The sequence below is a fragment of the Sorex fumeus genome, unplaced genomic scaffold (genome assembly GCF_029834395.1).
Source record: "Sorex fumeus unplaced genomic scaffold, SorFum_2.1 ptg000086l, whole genome shotgun sequence".
In the NCBI taxonomy this organism is placed as follows: domain Eukaryota; kingdom Metazoa; phylum Chordata; class Mammalia; order Eulipotyphla; family Soricidae; genus Sorex; species Sorex fumeus.
In genome coordinates this window covers 36895122-36913502 of record NW_026606143.1, presented here as the reverse complement: position 1 = coordinate 36913502, position 18381 = coordinate 36895122, and the positions used below count along the sequence as shown (strand labels likewise).

At 42.6% G+C, this 18381-nt stretch overlaps 1 protein-coding gene across 2 annotated transcripts in view; it reads right to left on the bottom strand.

Moving 5' to 3' along the window:
* Window positions 1-7547: 7547 nt before the first annotated feature.
* Window positions 7548-18381, bottom strand: part of ASB9 (ankyrin repeat and SOCS box containing 9) — a 29338-nt gene continuing 18504 nt past the window's right edge. For both annotated transcript variants that reach the window (XM_056131324.1, XM_056131323.1), the window contains exons 3-7: window positions 17554-17661; window positions 13759-13909; window positions 11568-11702; window positions 10289-10480; window positions 7548-7698 (exon numbers count right to left, since the gene is read on the bottom strand). In XM_056131324.1, coding sequence (XP_055987299.1) covers window positions 7574-7698; window positions 10289-10480; window positions 11568-11702; window positions 13759-13909; window positions 17554-17661 — 711 coding nt within the window. In that variant the 3' untranslated portion in view covers window positions 7548-7573. The remainder of the gene's footprint in view (window positions 7699-10288; window positions 10481-11567; window positions 11703-13758; window positions 13910-17553; window positions 17662-18381) is intronic.

Genomic DNA, 18381 nt, shown 5'->3' with positions numbered 1-18381 from the left:
CTCTCCGAGAGGGGCAGAGGAATCGAACCCGGGCCGGCCATGTCGGCCGCGTGCAAGGCAAACGCCTTACCCATTGTGCTATCGCTCCAGCCCTGTATTGGACAGTACAGTTCTCAAACAAACTCAAATACATATGATATTCGGGTTGAGAATTGGACTCTATACAAGGGTGAAAGTTGTTCTGTCATAAGAAGTTGCTCTGTCGTAAGAATAGGGAAGAGAACAATCCTCACGTAAAAAGAGGGGAGACATCAGTTTCCCCAATTTCAAATTGTACTATAAAGCAGTAGTAATGAAAACAGCTTGGTGAATGCCCTAAATTAAAGAAAAAGTAAGAAGAAAATTTTCTGCCATAGAGGCAAGGGGTGGGGTGAAGGTAGCAGGAGGGATACTGGGGACATTGGTGGTGGAAAGTGTACATTGTTGCAAGACAGGCATTTGATCATTGTATGACTGAAACTCAATGATGAAATCTTTGTAACTGGGTCTCACGGTGATTCAATTAAAAAAAATAAAGAAATAAAACAGCATGGTACTGGAGTAAGGACACACCCTCAGATCAATGTAGCACTGTAGCACTGTTCTCCCGTTGTTCATCAATTTGCTCGAGCGGGCCCAGTAACGTCTCCATTGTGAGACTTGTTGTTACTGTGTTTGGCAAATCGAATACGTCACAAGTAGCTTGCCAGGCTTTGCCGTGCGGGCAAGGTACTCTCGGTAGCTTGCCGGGCTCTCCGAGAGGGACGGAAGAATAGAACACAGGTTGGCCGCAATGTAATAGAATAAAAAATTTCATAGACAGTGGGGCTGGAGTGATAGCACAGCGGGTAGGGCGTTTGCCTTACACGCGGCTGAGCCAGGTTCGATTCCCAGCATCCCATATGGTCCCCTGAGTACCGCCAGGAGTAACTCCTGAATGCAGAGCCAGGAGTAACCCCTGTGCATCGCCAGATGTGGCCCAAAAAGCAAAAAAAAAAAAAATTCATAGACAGACTGTCAGATAAGGGAGCAGAAAATATGAAGTGAAGCAAAAAAAAAAAAAAAAACCTCTTCAAGCAGTTGGGAAAAGTGTTTGTCAACATGCCAAAAAATGAACTCACCCCTTTTCCAACATTATGCACAAAAGTCAAACCAAAATGGATTAAAGACCTAGATATGAGATCTGAGTTCATAAGTTACATAGAGGAAACGGTAGACAGGACTCTCCATGACATCAAAGCTAGAGGCATCTTTAAGGATGAAACACCACTGACCAAGGGAGTGGAAGCCAATGTAAACAAACAGGACACCTTTAAATTAAGAAGCTTATGCACCTCAAAGGAAATAATGACCAGGATACAAAGACACAAGGACTGCCATAGACTGGGAGAAATTTAACACACCACTCATCTCATACAGGGTTAATAAACACTCACCCTTATTTTTTAAATGGGGAGATGTACAGAAACTTCCCCAGAGAAGAAAAACAAACAGCCAAAAATATACGAAAAATGCTATTATCACTAATCATTAGGAAAATTCAAATCAACACAATGAGATAATACCTCACACCACAGAGATTGGCACACATCCAAAAGAACAGCAGTGTTGGCAAGGTGTGGGGGGAAAAGGAACTCCCAGTCACTGTTGGTGGGAATGTCCAGCCTTTTTGAAAGACGGTATGGACATTCCTCAAAAAACTAGGAATTGAGCTTCCACAAGACCCAGCAATTCCACTCCTGGGAAGATTCCCCCAAGGACCCAAAATCACAATGCAGAAAAGAAATCTGCACTTCTATGTTCATTGCAGCACCATTCACAATAGCCAGAATCTGGAAACCCAAGTGCCTAAGAACAGACAAGTAGATAAAGAAAGTATGGTACAGATATACACAATATAGTACTGCTCTGCCATAGAAAAGATGGACTCCCACGCAATTTTGTACTACATAGATAGATCTGAAGAGTACCTTGTTGAGTGAAATCGGTTGGAACAGACTCTAAATGATCTCTCTCATATGTGGGATATAAAGAGATGTTGTGGAGGAATATCAAAATTCTAAAAATTAGGGGCTAGAGCGATAGTACTGTGGGTAGGGTGTTTGCCTTGCACGCGACTGATCTGGGTTCGATTCCCAGCATCCCATATGGTCCCCTAAGCACCTCCAGGAGTGATTCCTGAGTGCAAAGTCAGGAGTAAGCCCTGTGAATCTCTGGGTGTGATCCCCCCCCCCAAAAAAAGCAAAAAAAAGTCTAAAAATTATAGAAGTTAAGGAAGGGAACACTAGGACAATGATGGAGAGGGAAAGGGCTTGCCACAAAGTGGCTGAGGTGGGGGTGTGAGAATAGGAGTGGACACTGGTGAAGGGATTGGTGTTGGAACATTGTGCACCTAAAACTCGATCATCAACATTTATGTGTTTAAGTCAGGGTGATTTAAGTTTTAAAAATAATGGGTAAGGTTTGGGCCAAATAAATAGTACAGCAAGTAGGGCAGTTGCCTTGCAGAGTCAACTCAGGTTTGATACTGACACCATGTATAGTTTCCCCCACCCCACCGGGAGTGATCCCTTAGCACAGAGCCCTGAACACCATCGGGTGTAGTACCCACGCCCCCTGACAAAAGAAATAGGGAAGGTTAAAAGTCAGATGCAGGGGCTGGACTGATAGCACAGTGGGTAGGGCTTTTGCCTTGCACGTGGCTGACCCAAGTTCGATTCCCAGCATCCCAAATAGTCCCCTGAGCATTGCAGGGTGTGACAAAAAATCAAAAAAAAATCAGATGCAGAAGATGATCACTTTTGAGATCCACTTATTGTCAGTAAAGCTCTTTCTCAACCCATCATTGTGTCTCTTGTTTAACTGACCCTCAAATTGGACCGGAACTGAATCTTCACAGGTAAAATTTAGTGAAGCTATCTAGGAGAGGGGTCCACGGTGGTGAGCCAACCTCCTATCAGGAATCTTTTGACTGATTCCCTCAGTCTATAAGACTCTTTACCACGGGGGCTATGTCCTCTCATTATCACTCATTGTCAGCTGCCTCTCACACCACTCCTGCAAGGTCAAAGAAACATCTGGGGGTAAGTCAATTGACCACGCATAGGTGGTCACTTAGGAGTCTGCACATGGTGATAGTCTCCTTGGGGTGCATGCTCAAGGAATTCCCTCCCCCTCTATCTGGGCCTGCTTCCCTGAGGGCTTGGGGCAATACCTTGAGTGCTCTCTGGATTGTGGAAATAGTAATGGACTTTTGCCGGGATCTGTGAATCGATTCACCTGTCTGTGCACACTTCTGTCTGTTATTTCCTAGGAGAAAAGCACACTGATAAAGGGAAATTCTGATTTAAAAGATATGTTGCAGAAACCTTGTGAGAACTCTGGAAGGTTAAAACCAGATTAGAGTGTGAAGTAGAACCCATAATGTTCAGATCTGGTGTAACTTGTTAACAAATACAACAAATTTAAGCAATGCTAGAGATCAGAGCAATGTGTAATCTAGCAATTTTAGGGACCTGGATATCGCCTAGCTAGAAATATGGGCTTTCTCCTACCCACCGTATAACCCCCATGCCTCGGGGTGGGGGGATAACTGGGTTATATTCATGTGCTATGTTTTGTTCACATTATATATTATGTGCTGTCAATTTTAGGTTGACTTGTGAGTCTGAGTTTTTGAAAAGGCTCTTCATGTTTGCCTTTTATCTTTGTGTTGTGAAACCTAAGCTCCATGTTTTCTGTTAATAAGAAAAAAAGCCAAGAGAAGCAACTCTCATAGATCTAATAGTAGTAGTTCTGGTTTCAAGACTGGGCTTATACTGTTAATATATCAGTAATTTTGTTTTCTTATATCTTAGATGAGTGAAGTTTTTTTGGATCTGTTGGATAATTTTTTAAAGGTTTACTAAAGTGTTGAAATCACAATTAGGTTGGAAATTTTCTAAACTAGTTGTTGAGTCTATAAAAATTTGGAGTTTTCCATCTTAAATTCTTTTATTTTTCTTTTTGGGTCACACCGGCAATGCACAGGGGTTACTCCTGGCTCTGCACTCAGGAATTACTCCTGGCGGTGCTTGGGGGACTATATGGGATGCTGGGAATCGAACCCAGGTTGGCTGCATGCAAGGCAAACACCCTGCCCACTGTGCTATCGCTCCAGCCCCCTCAATCCTACATTCTTAATGGGAAAAGTTTAAATGGATTAAACAGGTAAAAAATAATGTAAGAATATTGTGGCTTACAAAGCAATTTTTAATACCTGAAATCACATCATATCTGAAGGTTTCAGAGGCCATGAGGAAGTCTGTTAAGTGTCAGGGGAAAAAAAAACACTAAAAGCTTTGTCCCCCCTCTGGAAAGCACATGTTTTCTGTAAGGATAGTGGACTTATGAATGAAATGAGCTTACGAGGGCTCAGAGACTACAGAAAGTATGCTAAGAGATTAGTCAAGGACCAGAGAACTCGTACAGTTAGGTAAGGTGATGACACCTTGCATGCAGATGGCACCACTGTTTGAATCCTGGAGTCGAACATGGTCTCCTATGCACCGCCATGAGTGATCCCTAAGTATAGAGCCAGGAATAAGTCCTGAGTCCTGCCATGTGTGATCCTCAAACAAAAACAAACAAGAAATAAGATTTGGAATTAAGCCACGAAAGATAAGTGGATCATAAAGATCTGCTTTATATGCACAATGGAATACTGCACATCTGTAAGGAATGATGAAATCAAGCAATTCACAGCAACAGGACTGGAACTGGAAGAGATCATGCTAAGTGAAGTAAGCCAGAAGAATGATAAACACAAGATGATATCACTTATATGTGGTATTTAGAATAACTGAAAAAAGTAATGCAATGTTTTAAAGGGGGGATGCCCAGATCAACCTTGGTCCCAGAGTATAGGAAGAATAAAAAGGATGAGTGGAGGAGGGGGCCGGAGAGATAGAAAGGTACTTGCCTTGCATAGTTGATTCAGGCTCAATCTCTGGCATCCCATATGCTCCTCTGAGCACGGCCAAGAATGATCCCTGTGTGTAGAGCCAGGAGTAATCCCTGAGCATTACTGGTGTGTCCTCTCTCCAAAACAGAAAGAGGGGAGGGGAAGAAGAGACAGATGAGAAGCAATGGGAAGGGAAGGGATTATGTCCCAAAGTGAAATTAGTTGTGAAATAAATCATGGAACGATAGCAGAAAGATAAATGTAAAAGGAATGTGTAGCAGAATTGAGGACTGGGGGTTAGGAAAACAAACTTTTTATAGTCAAGAAATTTAATACCAGTCTTCACCAGGGGAACTTGGAAGGGGCTGGTTGAGTTCCCCTCCCTGCCCCAACAGAGCCCCAGCAGTCAAAAACCTCCAGAACCCAACAGCCACCATGTTCAAGCTTCACAAGTTCAGATGAGCCTCACTCATGAGTGAATCTTCAGAAAAATCCAGATATGCGGGACTCATGACTAAAATCTCCAAGCTCACTTAGAGCAGTACAAGGCCTCCTGCACCCAGCTCCCAAGTTTACCAGTAGCTTGGCAGTCACACCCACAACTACCCCTGGTGCCATATAATCTCATCAATGGCCATGACCCAGAGACCCTGAAAAAAGCTCCCGGAAGAGAGCAACCCATGACTGAACCTTCTCTACAGTCATAATCTAAATCTTAGAATTACTTGCACATAGTTGATTCAGGCAACTCTATACCACTAAATGTAACAAAGAGTAGGACATTTGACTGGGTTTAACAACCATGTTTGTAATCTCTTATTCCAGGCCTTAATGGCTCCAGGATGAAATGCAACAATCTTCACACACTTTCCTCTTATGGTGGTAGGAAGCTGCAGTGATGGTGGGATTGATGCTTGAATATTAAATGTAATGAATTATTGTGAACAACTTTATAAAAATTTAAAAAATTTAAAAGAAGTTTGATACCTATAGTAAATTTGAGTGAAATCAGATTTTAACTGCAAAGGACAAAAATATCATGAAGACTAGTAAGCTTTTTTAGATCAAACTATTACATTGGTCTGCTCAGAAAATGAAGACACGTGTACTAAAATAAGTTCACGTCAGTGTTAGCATAGGGTCTTTAAGTAAAACTGGATTTGGCATTACAACAGCTAAGTTTTATTTGCAGTTTTGAAGTCTTTGCTATTTTGTTTAAAAGGATAGATAGCTGAGTGCTGTTTTGATCATAGTTCATGATTATGTTTTAAAACTTAATACCTGTGAAAATTTATATTAACATATAATAATAATACTTTTCCAGCATAAATTGAAATTGTGCCTTTTGAAACAAAGTGGACTTGAGGTGTATATGCTGAGTGAAGGAAGTAAGACTAGAAGCGAAAGACAATTAAAGTGGAATATAAATAACTAAGGCAAAGGAACTGGCAAGAGGCAACAGAACTTACCACTCAGTAAAAAGTATGGTGGTTACCAGAGAGAAAGGGAAGGCGATGGGAGAAGTTCTTTAGGGAGTGGGACAACACTGGAACTTGGATACTGGGAGTGGTGGGAATTACACACAAAGTGGTGTGAGGGTAGCCCCCTAAAATTTTGTAGTATTGTATACCAATGAAAAAAGAAAACCTATACTCAAACCCACCTTCCTTCCCCCCACTGTCAAACTGACCTCTGTGGGTTTGAGTCTCACCTGGAGAAGATGAAGAACTAGTACTCATCTGGTAGGGCTGTTTAATGTGTAGTAGACACTCACAATTAGCAACCTCCTGGAGGCAGGGAGTAAAGTCTTTATGCTTTTATAACCAGCAGCACTAAAACAGAGCCTGAGGGCTAGTATAGGGGTTAAGGTGCTTGCCTTGCAAAGGGCAGACTCTTATTTGATTGGTTAATTGGGTAATCTCCCTCTTAGAACCGCTGGAGCACTGTTCCTTGCTGTATTTCTGGACCAGGCTCAATAGTCATCAGTATCTGTGGACTCTGTTATTGGATCCATGACCACGGAGAAATCAAATGGTTTTTCTAAAGCAAGTTCTAGTCTTCTACTTTAGGGCCTTAGCAAATATTGCTCCAAGTTTGCCAAATGAAATTAATGTTCCATTTTTGTAAAAAGAAGATGCTATATATGATTTTAGGAGATTCTTCCCCTACCCGGATTTCTGGTGGTGCCATTGACAAAGTAGTGTGTGTTGAATGCACACAGTGCTGATTTCATAGGATTTGATAGACGTGAAAGGATTGTCACAATCAAGTTAATGAACACATTCACCTCCCTATGTCTTATGGGAGGAAGTGAAGAGGGAAGAAGGAAGAGGAAGTAAGAACATCTGCTACGTAGAAAATCCCAAGTATATAGTAGTCCTAACAGCATGGTTTCCCAAGCATCTCCAGGTATGGCTCTAGAGGTCCCCAAGTATTGGGGTGACATTAGAATCACCAAGAGAGGTCCCCAGAATTCTGAGGGGCATCTGAGAATCTCTAACCCTCAAAAAAAAACACAAAAGCACTCAGTGTGTGGCCATTAAAAATGACAATTTAATGCTCAACCCACCAGACTCTGAAGTTTTGAATTATAATAGGTCCAGGGCTTACGAAGCTTTGGCCCTGGTCTGAATTTGCATTTGCTGAACATGCTTAGTGGTGGAGTAGGAAACGCTTCAGCTCCTCCGGGATCATGAGTGAGTTGACTCTCTGATGGGGAAGCGCCCCGAAGCACTGGCGGAGCCTCAGGCGGCAGAGCTGCATCAGAGTGGGAGGCCCTGGAGAGACCAGAAGACAAGTCACACGCCAGTTTCATACCCCTGTGGTCACTCTGTCCCGTTGATCTTAGAAGCACACATGATACACCCTTGTGGTCAGGGGAGAATATGGGTCTAGCTAAGCCCAATTTTTTAAATTTTTTAAAAATTTTTTTATATTAGTGAAACACCATGAGGTACAGTTATAGACTTACAAATTTTTGTGCTTGGGTTTCAGTTATACAATGATCAAGTAACCATCCCTCCACCAGCGCCCATCCTCCACCACCGCGGGTCTCAGCATCCCTCCCAACCCCCGTTCCCCCATCCCTCCCTGCCTCTGTGGCAGGGCATTCCCTTTTGTTCTCTCTCTCCTTTTGGGTGTTGTGGTTTGCAAGAGAGGCATTGAGTGGCAATCATGTTTGGTCTATAGTCTACTTTCAGCATGCTTCTCCCATCCTGGGAGGATCCTCCCAATACCCTTTATTTGGTGCTCTCTTCTCTATCTGAGCTGCCTTTTCCCCTAGCACGTGTGGCTGGCCTCCAAGTCATGGAGCAAAATTCCTAGTACTAATCTCGGCCACTCCTGGGTGTTGGTCTCCCATTTTGTTACTTTATGTTCCCCAGATGAATGCAATCTTTCTGTGTCTATCCCGTTCTTTCTGACTCATTTCGAAGCTAAGCCCAATTTTGACTTTCACAGGAGACCCCATACTTTCTCTTATCTGGTGACAGAACTGAAACACTTTCAGGTTTTGAGTAAGAAAAGATGGAAAGAAACACAACACTTTACTACTAATGGGGGCGTGTGGAAGTGGGTTCTGGAATTAAGAAGCCACACGCAACTCTCTGGGACAAAAATACAATTCATGTCAGGTTTCCAAATGCAAACCATTCTGCCTTATCATTTGATTGATTTTCAGATGGTCCTATATCGTGGGATTTCAGCTAATCATACATCATGGTAAGTTACTCTGCACATGTTCTCTTGCTACATCACACTGCTTTTTGAGTCTGTATTAGAGTTAGGCCAACACTGGAACTCAGAAGCCAAAGGGGACCTGGCACCACCTTGCACAGAGAACCACCCCAGAGCTGATGTTTTAGGATAGTGGTTCACAGTGAGTGTTTTTGGGCGGGGTGAGGGAAAGGAAGTCTTGTGTTCACCCCAGGGATATTTGACAACATCTAGAGACAGCTTTGATCGTCACAACTCAGGGAAGAGAATGCTACTAACATCAAGTAGAAGACAGGGAGGCCATTAAACACCTTTTACAGGGCATGAGGCATTCCCAAATTGGCCCCCAAATTAAGGAAAGTTGAGGATGAGAAACCTAGAAGCTGAAAGAATGGGTAATCATTGTCCATTCCTTATCCCTCCACAACATTATGATGAACATTAGACTTTCTTCTTTTTACATTGCTTTGGGCCACACCCTGTGGTACTCAGAGTTTAGTGCTGATTCTGTCCTCAGGGATAACTCCTGGTGGTGCTCAGGAGATTATATGAAATGCCACGGATTGAACCTGAGTCAGCTGTGTGCAAGACAAGCACCCTACCCGCTGTATTATCTCTCCTCCCCCTCTCTTTATTAAAAGCATCAAATACAACACAGGATTACACACCCCTGAATCCCCAGAGAGCTCTCAATTTAGGTTTGCTCTTCAAATGTAAAGTACACAGTGTTAGGCTCCAGCTAGAGATGATGCTTTCATTCGTGTTTGGTGGGGCTGTGAATCAGGACATGTTAAAGGCACATGTACCAGGTCATCTGGCTGTGCAGACCTTGTTTGAGGAAACCTAGGCTGCCAGTACCCTGGACAGTAGGAGCAGGAGGGAGGGTTCCATAAGACAGTGCAGCACTGGGCCCAGCATCAGCCCTGATTCTCAGTCTGACTCACTGGCCTTCCCTGTAGGGAGAGCGGGCCGAAGCTGTCCCATAGCCCCAAACTTCAGTCCAGTGCAGTCAACTTCAAATATTCTCCACCTCCCTCCAGCCAGATAGGGGCCTGTGCACCCCAACTCAAAGTCCAGAAAGGCCCCCTCTCCAAAGAATCACCCTGTCTGTATCTGGAGCATGAGTTCTGATTTCTGGAACAGCAGACTTCATTGGGAGCAACTTATAATGGCAGATGTTTTCACGTGGCTGTGGGCCACTCAAGAAATACTTTACAGTGTTTACTGGGTGACCTCTAACCCTAGGAACCAAAGGCCCCAGGAATTCGGCCCTTATGCAGTGCAATGAGGCAGCACTCAGGACTGGGAAACTCCAAAGAGTCTTCTCTGCCATCATACTGACACAAGTCTTACCTAACCATATGTCACCCATTCAAAGCACAGCCTCATTCTCCGAGAGCGAGCCTCCCCGGCTCATATCAGTCAGTCACCCAGACTATCTGTCTCCAATACGGTCTGCAGCACAAGGATAATTCAATGCAAAACCTGTACTGTATCCACCTCCCTGTCACCTCCTAACCTCTCTCCCCTGCCCACATTTGCTTATGGCAGAGAACGATACTTTATATGAGCTCAGTCAGCAAGCACATGCTTCCCACTAGAGCCCACACGTAACTATGGATTAGGACTGGGATATGAGTAAAGTCGATGCACCTTCTCTCTCCAGGAACACACTGGCCAGTGGAGAATCAGGAGGAACCAGCTCCACCGGACGTTTGTTTTCAGAGTTCCTGAGATAAACATTTGCTCCAAAATCCATCAGGAGGCAGGCCAACTCCTTGCAGGTCGTCCTGGCCGCCACGTGCAGAGGAGACTCTAGCCCTTTGCCGATGTTCACATCAGCTCCTAAACAAAGACAAGAACATTGGAGGGAAGGAGAGAGAGAATCTCCTGATTCAAGACAATGGTTGTTAGTTGAGCAGAAAGTCAGAAGAACTTCAGGAACATCATAACATTCATGGAGGAAAAGACTGAAATATTACTGGAGTCTTCAAGAATAAATAAGACTCAAATAGTTCTCTCAGGTGTTGAATATAGCACTTTTCAAAAAAAATAACACACATAGTAAATGAGAAATGGGGCAATTTCAATTTCTAAGTCAAAAAGAACTCGTCAGAGGAAAACTCATCTCTAATCCAACAACTATGCAAGTTATACAGGAACTAATAATATGACCGATTAGAGGGATGGAGAAAGAGAAACATAATCATTGAGTTTCCACCACTACCTGCCATCACCATCATTATTACTATCACCATTATTACACCATCATTATCATAAGCATCACTCATCCCTCATCATTCATCATGACAAGTGAACTAAGGTTCCAACAGTTTAAAATAACTCCCCATAATGCCCTGCCACAGAGGCAGGGTGGGATGGGAGGGGATGGGGGATGGGAGGGATACTGGAATCCGTGGTAATGGGAAATGGGCACTGGTGGAGGGATGGGTGTTTGATCACTGTATAATTGAAACCCAAGCACAAAAATTTGTAAGTCTACAACTGTATCTCATGATGTCTCACTAATAAAAATTAAAAAAATAAATTAAATAAAATAACTCCCCATGAAATTGTCTGCCATGGAGGCAGGGTGAGGGATGAAAACGGGGGCGGGGGGAATCCTGGGGATATCGGTGGTGGAAAATGAATGAAGGTGCACGAGTGGAGGGATGGGTGTTTGATCATTGTATGATTGAAACTCAGACATGAAAGCTTGTAACTGTATCTCACAGAGATTCAATTAAAAAAAAACTTCCCATCCAAAATAAACAAACCAGTAACATAAATGTTAGGCTTAAAATAATTCCCGAGAGGAGCACAGCCAATTGGAACCCAACCCAGACTCTTCAACTATGATAGAATGAGATCTAAAAACATTTCATTTACTTTCATAACTTTCTCTTGTTTTATTTTTGTTTGTTTGTTTTACCAGAATCCAGAAGTCTTTTGGCACAGGCAATATGGTTGTTCTCGCAAGCCAGATACAGTGGTGTGCCAAGGAAGCCAATGTTATGGTTGACGTTGCATCCATAAGATGTCAGGCATTCAATACATTCCAGGTGACCTGCAATCCAAGGTGGGAGAATATGGTTCCATATGAGTTCATTTAGGTGAGGAAGGACCTTTCCCCACTTTCTGTGTGTTTGAATTTGTCAGCAAGTTATTCAGGGGACTTTGTCCTTTCCATGTGATAGGGAATGGTTGTAGGGACTGTCATCTGTGTAAGATGTGCTCTGTAGCTCTGGGAGCAAACATGCTTGGGTCTACCAGACACAGTAAACTAACAATTATATTTAAACTTTCTCCATGGTTCATGGCTTTATCATAGAAAAATAGAAATGGGGCATGATCGTGGACTTGAAGGAGAAGGGCCGAGTGTGGATCATGCGATAAGAAAGGAAAGTTACAGCCTCATGAAGGGAAGGCCCTGGAAGAAACAGGCACAGTGAACAAGGATTAGGAGAAGCAGCCAAACCCAACATGAGGTGGGGCTCTTGTGGCCAATAAGTCTCTGTGAGAGTTGAGTACTTTCAACATTGCTCCTTGTGATACTAGTTTATTTTTTATATAGTCAGTGAATAAGCTGAGTTAGTATGGTTCTGAATGAATAAATGCCAATGCTTTGAGACATAGTTATACTAAGTTGATCCAGTCAAATAAGGTTCCTCTGAGAATCATGAGACACAATGGTCTGAATGTCACTGGGGAAACAGAAAGCCCTCTGGCAAAGTGTGGTCATGATGATTATGATGAAGAAGAAGAACAGTAACAGCAACACTGGAAAAAGCAAAATTTGCAGTTTCATATTTTGTCTCAGAGTTCAGAGTTAAGAATATCGGGAAAACTGAGGCTTTTTTCAAAGGTATATTCCAGATAAATGAGTTCTAATGTCAGCCTGGTGACTAGTGTGAGTATGCTTGGAATTTTCTAGATAGCATATGTTCTTAGCCCCTCCCTCCCGCACCCCACACACACAGGATGTAGGGAGGTGAATGTGTTCATTAACTTGACTGTGACGATCATTTCACAACGATCAAATCTCATGAAATCAGCGTTCTGTGCATTCAATACACACTACTTTGTCAATGGCACCACCAGAAATCGGGTAGGGGAAGAATCACCTAAAACCATATATAGCATCAATAGCACAGTAATAGGGCGTTTGCCTTGTGCGCAGCCAGCCTGGCTGAGCCGGGTTCGATTCCTCCGCCCCTCTCGGAGAGCCCGGCAAGCAAGCTACAGAGAGTATCGCCCGCACGGCAAAGCCTGGCAAGATCCCCGTGACGCATTTGATATGCCAAACACAGTAACAAGAAATCTCAAACTGGGGACGTTACTGGGCCCACTCGAGCAAAATCAATGAACAACGAGAGGACAGTGTTCTTTTTTTAAAAAACAAATGGAACATTAATTTCATTTGGCAAACTTATGGCAATATTTTTAAGGCTCTAAAATAGAAGGCTATTAACTAGCTAACTTTTAATAGAAATTCTTCCAGGGTCAATAAGTAAAATAGCAGAAATTCAAAACCGCGCGGCCGCGACATCATTTTATTCTTAAACCAAGTTGTAGAAAGCAAATCATTTCACAACGCTGTTTCAGCATGTCTGATTGGGGGGGGGGGGTTGTAAACTCTAAACAATAATTGTGCATCTTCTATCGAAATAATCTATCTAGTCAAAGTAGATAGAGTATTAACTAGAACTCATCTGCCTCACAAGAATTGGGAGGGGTGGGAGGTGGGGGTCTATTGGGATTCGGGGTTAAAAATGAGTATTGGTAAAGGGAAATGTGTTCGGTATCTACATGACTGAGACCTAAACCCGAAAGCTCTGTAACTTTTCCCACAGTGATTCAATCAATAAATAAATTATAAAAAAAAAAATAGAAGGCTAGAACTTGCTTTAGAAAAACCATTTGATTTCTAGTTTTAACAACAGAGTCAATAGATACTGATGTCTATTGTACTGTGTTCCTGAGCCTGTTCCAAGAAACAGTGCTCCAGAGGCTCTAAGAGGAAAATTATCCAACTTACTACACATAAGAATCACCAGGACATCTGGTTAGAGAAGATATCCCTTGAAGAAGTGCATGGAAACAGTAGCTCTCTCAACTTTTACCTCTCTTGGAAGCCTCGTGGATTGGAGAAGTCATGTCACTCATCGGCAGGAAGCTGGCTCCATTCTGCAGAAGTAGCTCCAAGCACTCCCGATTGCCACTAATGCAGGTATTGAACAAAGGTGTGTGCCAGTCAGTAGTCACACCATCCACCTGGAAAGAAAAGATCCCAGATGAAGGCAGGCAATAGGGTGCTCTGGATCCTACGCTAGCTCCACTCAAGACAAGCTGGTCCTTAACTTCTTTGAGAACTTCCATCCCAAAGCCGTGATGTACAGATTCTCACAGGTAGGCTGCTGCTGAAACATGCTGCCTCCTCCATGTTCTTTCCAGGAACGTCGCCTTTGAATTCAGTTAAGATAAATGCAATAGTTTGAAATCTAATATTCCTAGTATAACCCTTCCATTTGAGACCAAGTCTGAAGCAGAACAATTTCCCCACAGCAACCAATAACATTCTGAAGTGGCTTATGTTTGATTTTTCAAAATAAAATTATGGTTTCATATACACCTAGAGTGAATGAACACTTGCCCAAAGTTTAATTCATTCATTCGTGAACGAATCAGTAAGATGCAACAGATTATTCAGAGGATAGTTTAGCTAGTGAATCAGTGGAATGCTGACATGAAGTCATTAATAAAGCCAAAATGGGCTAATGTCCTAAAGGGCCACTTAAGGGCTTTGGAGCTCATTCCAAAGGCTGGAAATCAGACAGAATCAGAACATATCAACATTTTGCTGCAGTGTTTGGGTTATTATCAAATAACAAAGCGCAAAGTCAAATGCAGATGCAGTTTTTCTCTATTATTGCCTAATCCTCTGGTGAACCTGTTAAGCAATGACATAGTACAGACAATGAAGTATTTTCACACAGGATTTCCAATCAAGGCCAAGGCTCGTGTGCCATGAAAGATACCAGTGGTATAGAACTACAGACATTCACAGGGTCATGCAAGTGCTGTGTAACACTGAGAGCCAACAGTTCTTCTAAGTTTGCATCCTAGGGTGCTTTTCTTGCCTCTCTGGCTCTGTTCCCAAGTTTAGGGTAAGTTTTCTTTTCCACTTTTTGATAACAATCTTCTGATTTGATTTTATCCTTATTTTTTGTATTCTAGTGTTGATGTTTACCATACTGATATACAAATTTATGGCATCCCATAGCCACCAAAGCACAAAGACCCTCCACCAATATCTCTAGTCCACCTCCTCATTCTTACCTTCCTCCCTCCACTGCTTGGTCATCTGTGTTTTGTAATCGAAGGCTACATGCCAGTTTTTGTCATTATTTGATACCATCTATTCCCTTTCGTCAGTAACCTGTGGCCCACAGATAAGTGAGATCGTCTGGCATGTGTCCTTCTTCCTTGACACCCTCCAGTTTCATCTAAGTGGCAGAGAACAGCAAGATTTCCTCTTTTCTTAAAGCTGCAGCTATTTGTGCATATATGTCACAGCTTCTTTATCCATTCATTAGTCATTGGATAGGGCTGGAACGATAGCACAGCAGGTAGGGTGTTTGCCTTGCACGCAGCCAACATGGCCAACCCGAGTTCGACTCCTCTGCCCCTCTCAGAGAGCCTGGCAAGCTACTGAGAATATCTCGCCCACACGGCAAAAACCTGGCAAGCTACCCATGATGTATTCGATATGCCAAACACAGTAGCAAGTGTCTCAATGGAGACGTTACTGGGCCTGCTTGAGCAAATCAATGAACAATGGGAGGACAGTGACAGTGACAGTCATTGGATATTTGGGCTGTTTCCGTATCCTAGCAATTGTACTAAGCATTGCAATGAACACAGTTAGAGTGTTCTTCACCAAACTATAAATCTGCACATGCAGTCACCTATGCCTATTTATTGCCTTCAAAACTGAGCCCAGTTTTCTTGATTTCAAGGGTGTTTGGATTCTGACCCTTCTCATCCACTCCATTTGCCTGAAGATGATTTGAGGTCTAAAAAAATCTGCTCCTTTTCAGTCCTTTTGCCTCTGCTGTTTCCAGTGAGTAGAAAGCTATGCTTAAATCTGCTCCCCTCTCTGTTCATCTGACTGGACCCAACAGGTCTTCTAGGTTTCAGCTTCAGCATCCTGTCAGTAACCTCTTTGAATTCAGCTCTCCCCATCAGAGATAAAAGAGTTAGAAATGGAAGCACACCTGCACACTCCCAATGAGTCCCTTCCTACAATATTTATTTTGTGGTGCTTGGCAAAAACGGTCACAGATCCTTTGCACAGCATGCATAATCATTTGGAATATAGTTTCGCAATTTCTTCCATCACAAGCTGGAGACTCTCCAGTCCATAAATCTGGGTTTTCCCATGTGACTTTGGTCAGTAGGACAATAGCAAATGGGAAACAAGCCTAGAGCTTTTGTCCTCATTTGCTGTTCTTGACATTCCTGCTACCAGATAAACAAGACCAAGCAGCTTGCTATAGAAGGAGAGATCACATAGATTTTCTGTGCCCTCAGGCAGCCCAGCCAAGGTGATCATGAACTACTTTTCCCTAGATGACCACTCAGCTTGCCAGAAATGCATGGCAGCCCAGTTGTAACCCCAGAATCAGCCTAAGCAAGCTCTGTCCAGTCAACAAAAGAAAGTGACAGTTTGAAACAATTATTGTTTTAAGTCATTCCATTTGAGTGGTCAGGCAGGAAAAACTTAATGGATAAAACCAAGTATATTGTAATTATCTGATGTGGTTGAGATACTATGCAGTCAACAAGCATATTTCTTCTCTCCTGGGTACATGATTATACTATATTTCCAGCCTTCCTGGCAGTAAGATATGGTCTAAGTTCGGGTCAAAGAATGGAGTACAGGAAAAAGTGATTGATGTTCTAAAATTCTTCCATGTGCAATGCTCTATGCATTTCTCTTCCAACTATCTAACATGAAAGTAACCCTAAGAACACACATAAGAGCCACATGTTGAAGACAGTAGGGAAACATAATGAAAGAATTGTGTGTCCTTGGAAGAGGGCCATTCAACTGGGAACACACATACTGAAGTGTGAGCTGAATAGGGATTAAACATATATTAGGCTGCTGCAATTTCAAGCTTTACCCATTGAAGATGCTAGTGTTACAATTATGAAATCACTTATTCATAGAGCTATCTCTTCTCTTCATTTATAAGTTCCTCAAAATATTTATCCAGAGTTTTACACATAATATATGCTCAGTAAATACTAGGTGAGAGATTATGAGTGACCCATATATATTTTTTCTGATCAGATTTCTCCGTCAACTTTTCAGCATGAGGGAATTTAGTTCTGGAAAGCTTGCTGATTACTACTTGCAAATCAAATGACTCTTTTCCTTCTTCCTCTAAGATATCATTATGCCATCCTCTCATTCTCCAATAACAATCACATACCTCATCTCTCTCAAGTCTCACAACATCACAATAAGAAACACAACTCCTTTGTTATTCTGCCCTCTTTTTTTCAAATAGAGACTCTGAAGCTTCTAGTCTATTAGCTGTCCAAGACTCTAATGGTATTATATAGAAGAGATGCTGTTGCACCGAAGTATTCTACAATATTTTCTACCTTCCAGCCATAAGAATGAAGGGAAACATTGAACAGAGGTTTATCAGTCATGACTTAAACTGAGTATTTGACCTTATCACTAAAGCAACTAAGATTGATAGACACAATACTTTTTGTAAACACTTCTCTTCGTAGTTCTAGTCAGGCTAATCTCATTTTTTTAAAAGTCTGGAAATTATTCAGAATGGCTAGAAAATCATTTTTAGTCATGGGTTCTAAGATGTTGTGTAAGCTTTACTTACCAGTGCTCCATGTCTTAACAGCAGGTTTACACAGGAGGCATGACCCCCCAGACAGGCTTCATGGAGAGGCGACACATGATCAACTGTGACCAGGTTCACAGGCCACCCCTGGAAGAGGACAATAAGGAGGTGTAAAGCAATATTTCCAGAAAGTTTGTTTTCAGCCATGAATGAGTTAAGATCAAGGTCTTCTAAAAAGCTACCTGGGCAGGAACATAGGCTGAAATCATTGGCAAAACACACACTATGGGGGCTGGAGAGACAGCACAGCGGGTAGGGCGTTTGCCTTGCACACGGCCGACCCAGGTTCAACTCCCAGCATCCCATATGGTCCCCTGAGCACCTCAGAAGTAACTCCTGAGTGCAGAGCCAGGAGTAACCCCTGCACATCGCCAGGCATGACCCAAAAAAGAAAAAAGCACACACACTATGCATGGATGAGCATATGGGTCCCATCCCCACTACCTCTTATCCCAAAAGATGCTGACCTGACTCAAAATGTTACAGTGTGCTAAGTTGTTTAAAATGACATTGAGCTGCTAATTCTGTGGGTTATTTGTTATGCAGAAAGAGGTGACTACTATGGGGTCAAAGCATGAAGTGGTCCTCCAGAGAGGCAGAAAGTCCCTAGGCAGAGGGGTATTCACACTGTCCATGTTTTAAGTCTGAAGAAACCAGAAAGTGTCTATAAGGCTGTGAGGATCATCCGTCCCAGGAAATGGTTTTCTCCAAGAGATGGTTCATGAGCCCAATGCAAGTAGAACATAAAGAAATGGAGGAAATTGGGGGCATGCTACTCATTTAAGAGCAAGTCCAGTGTAATTAATG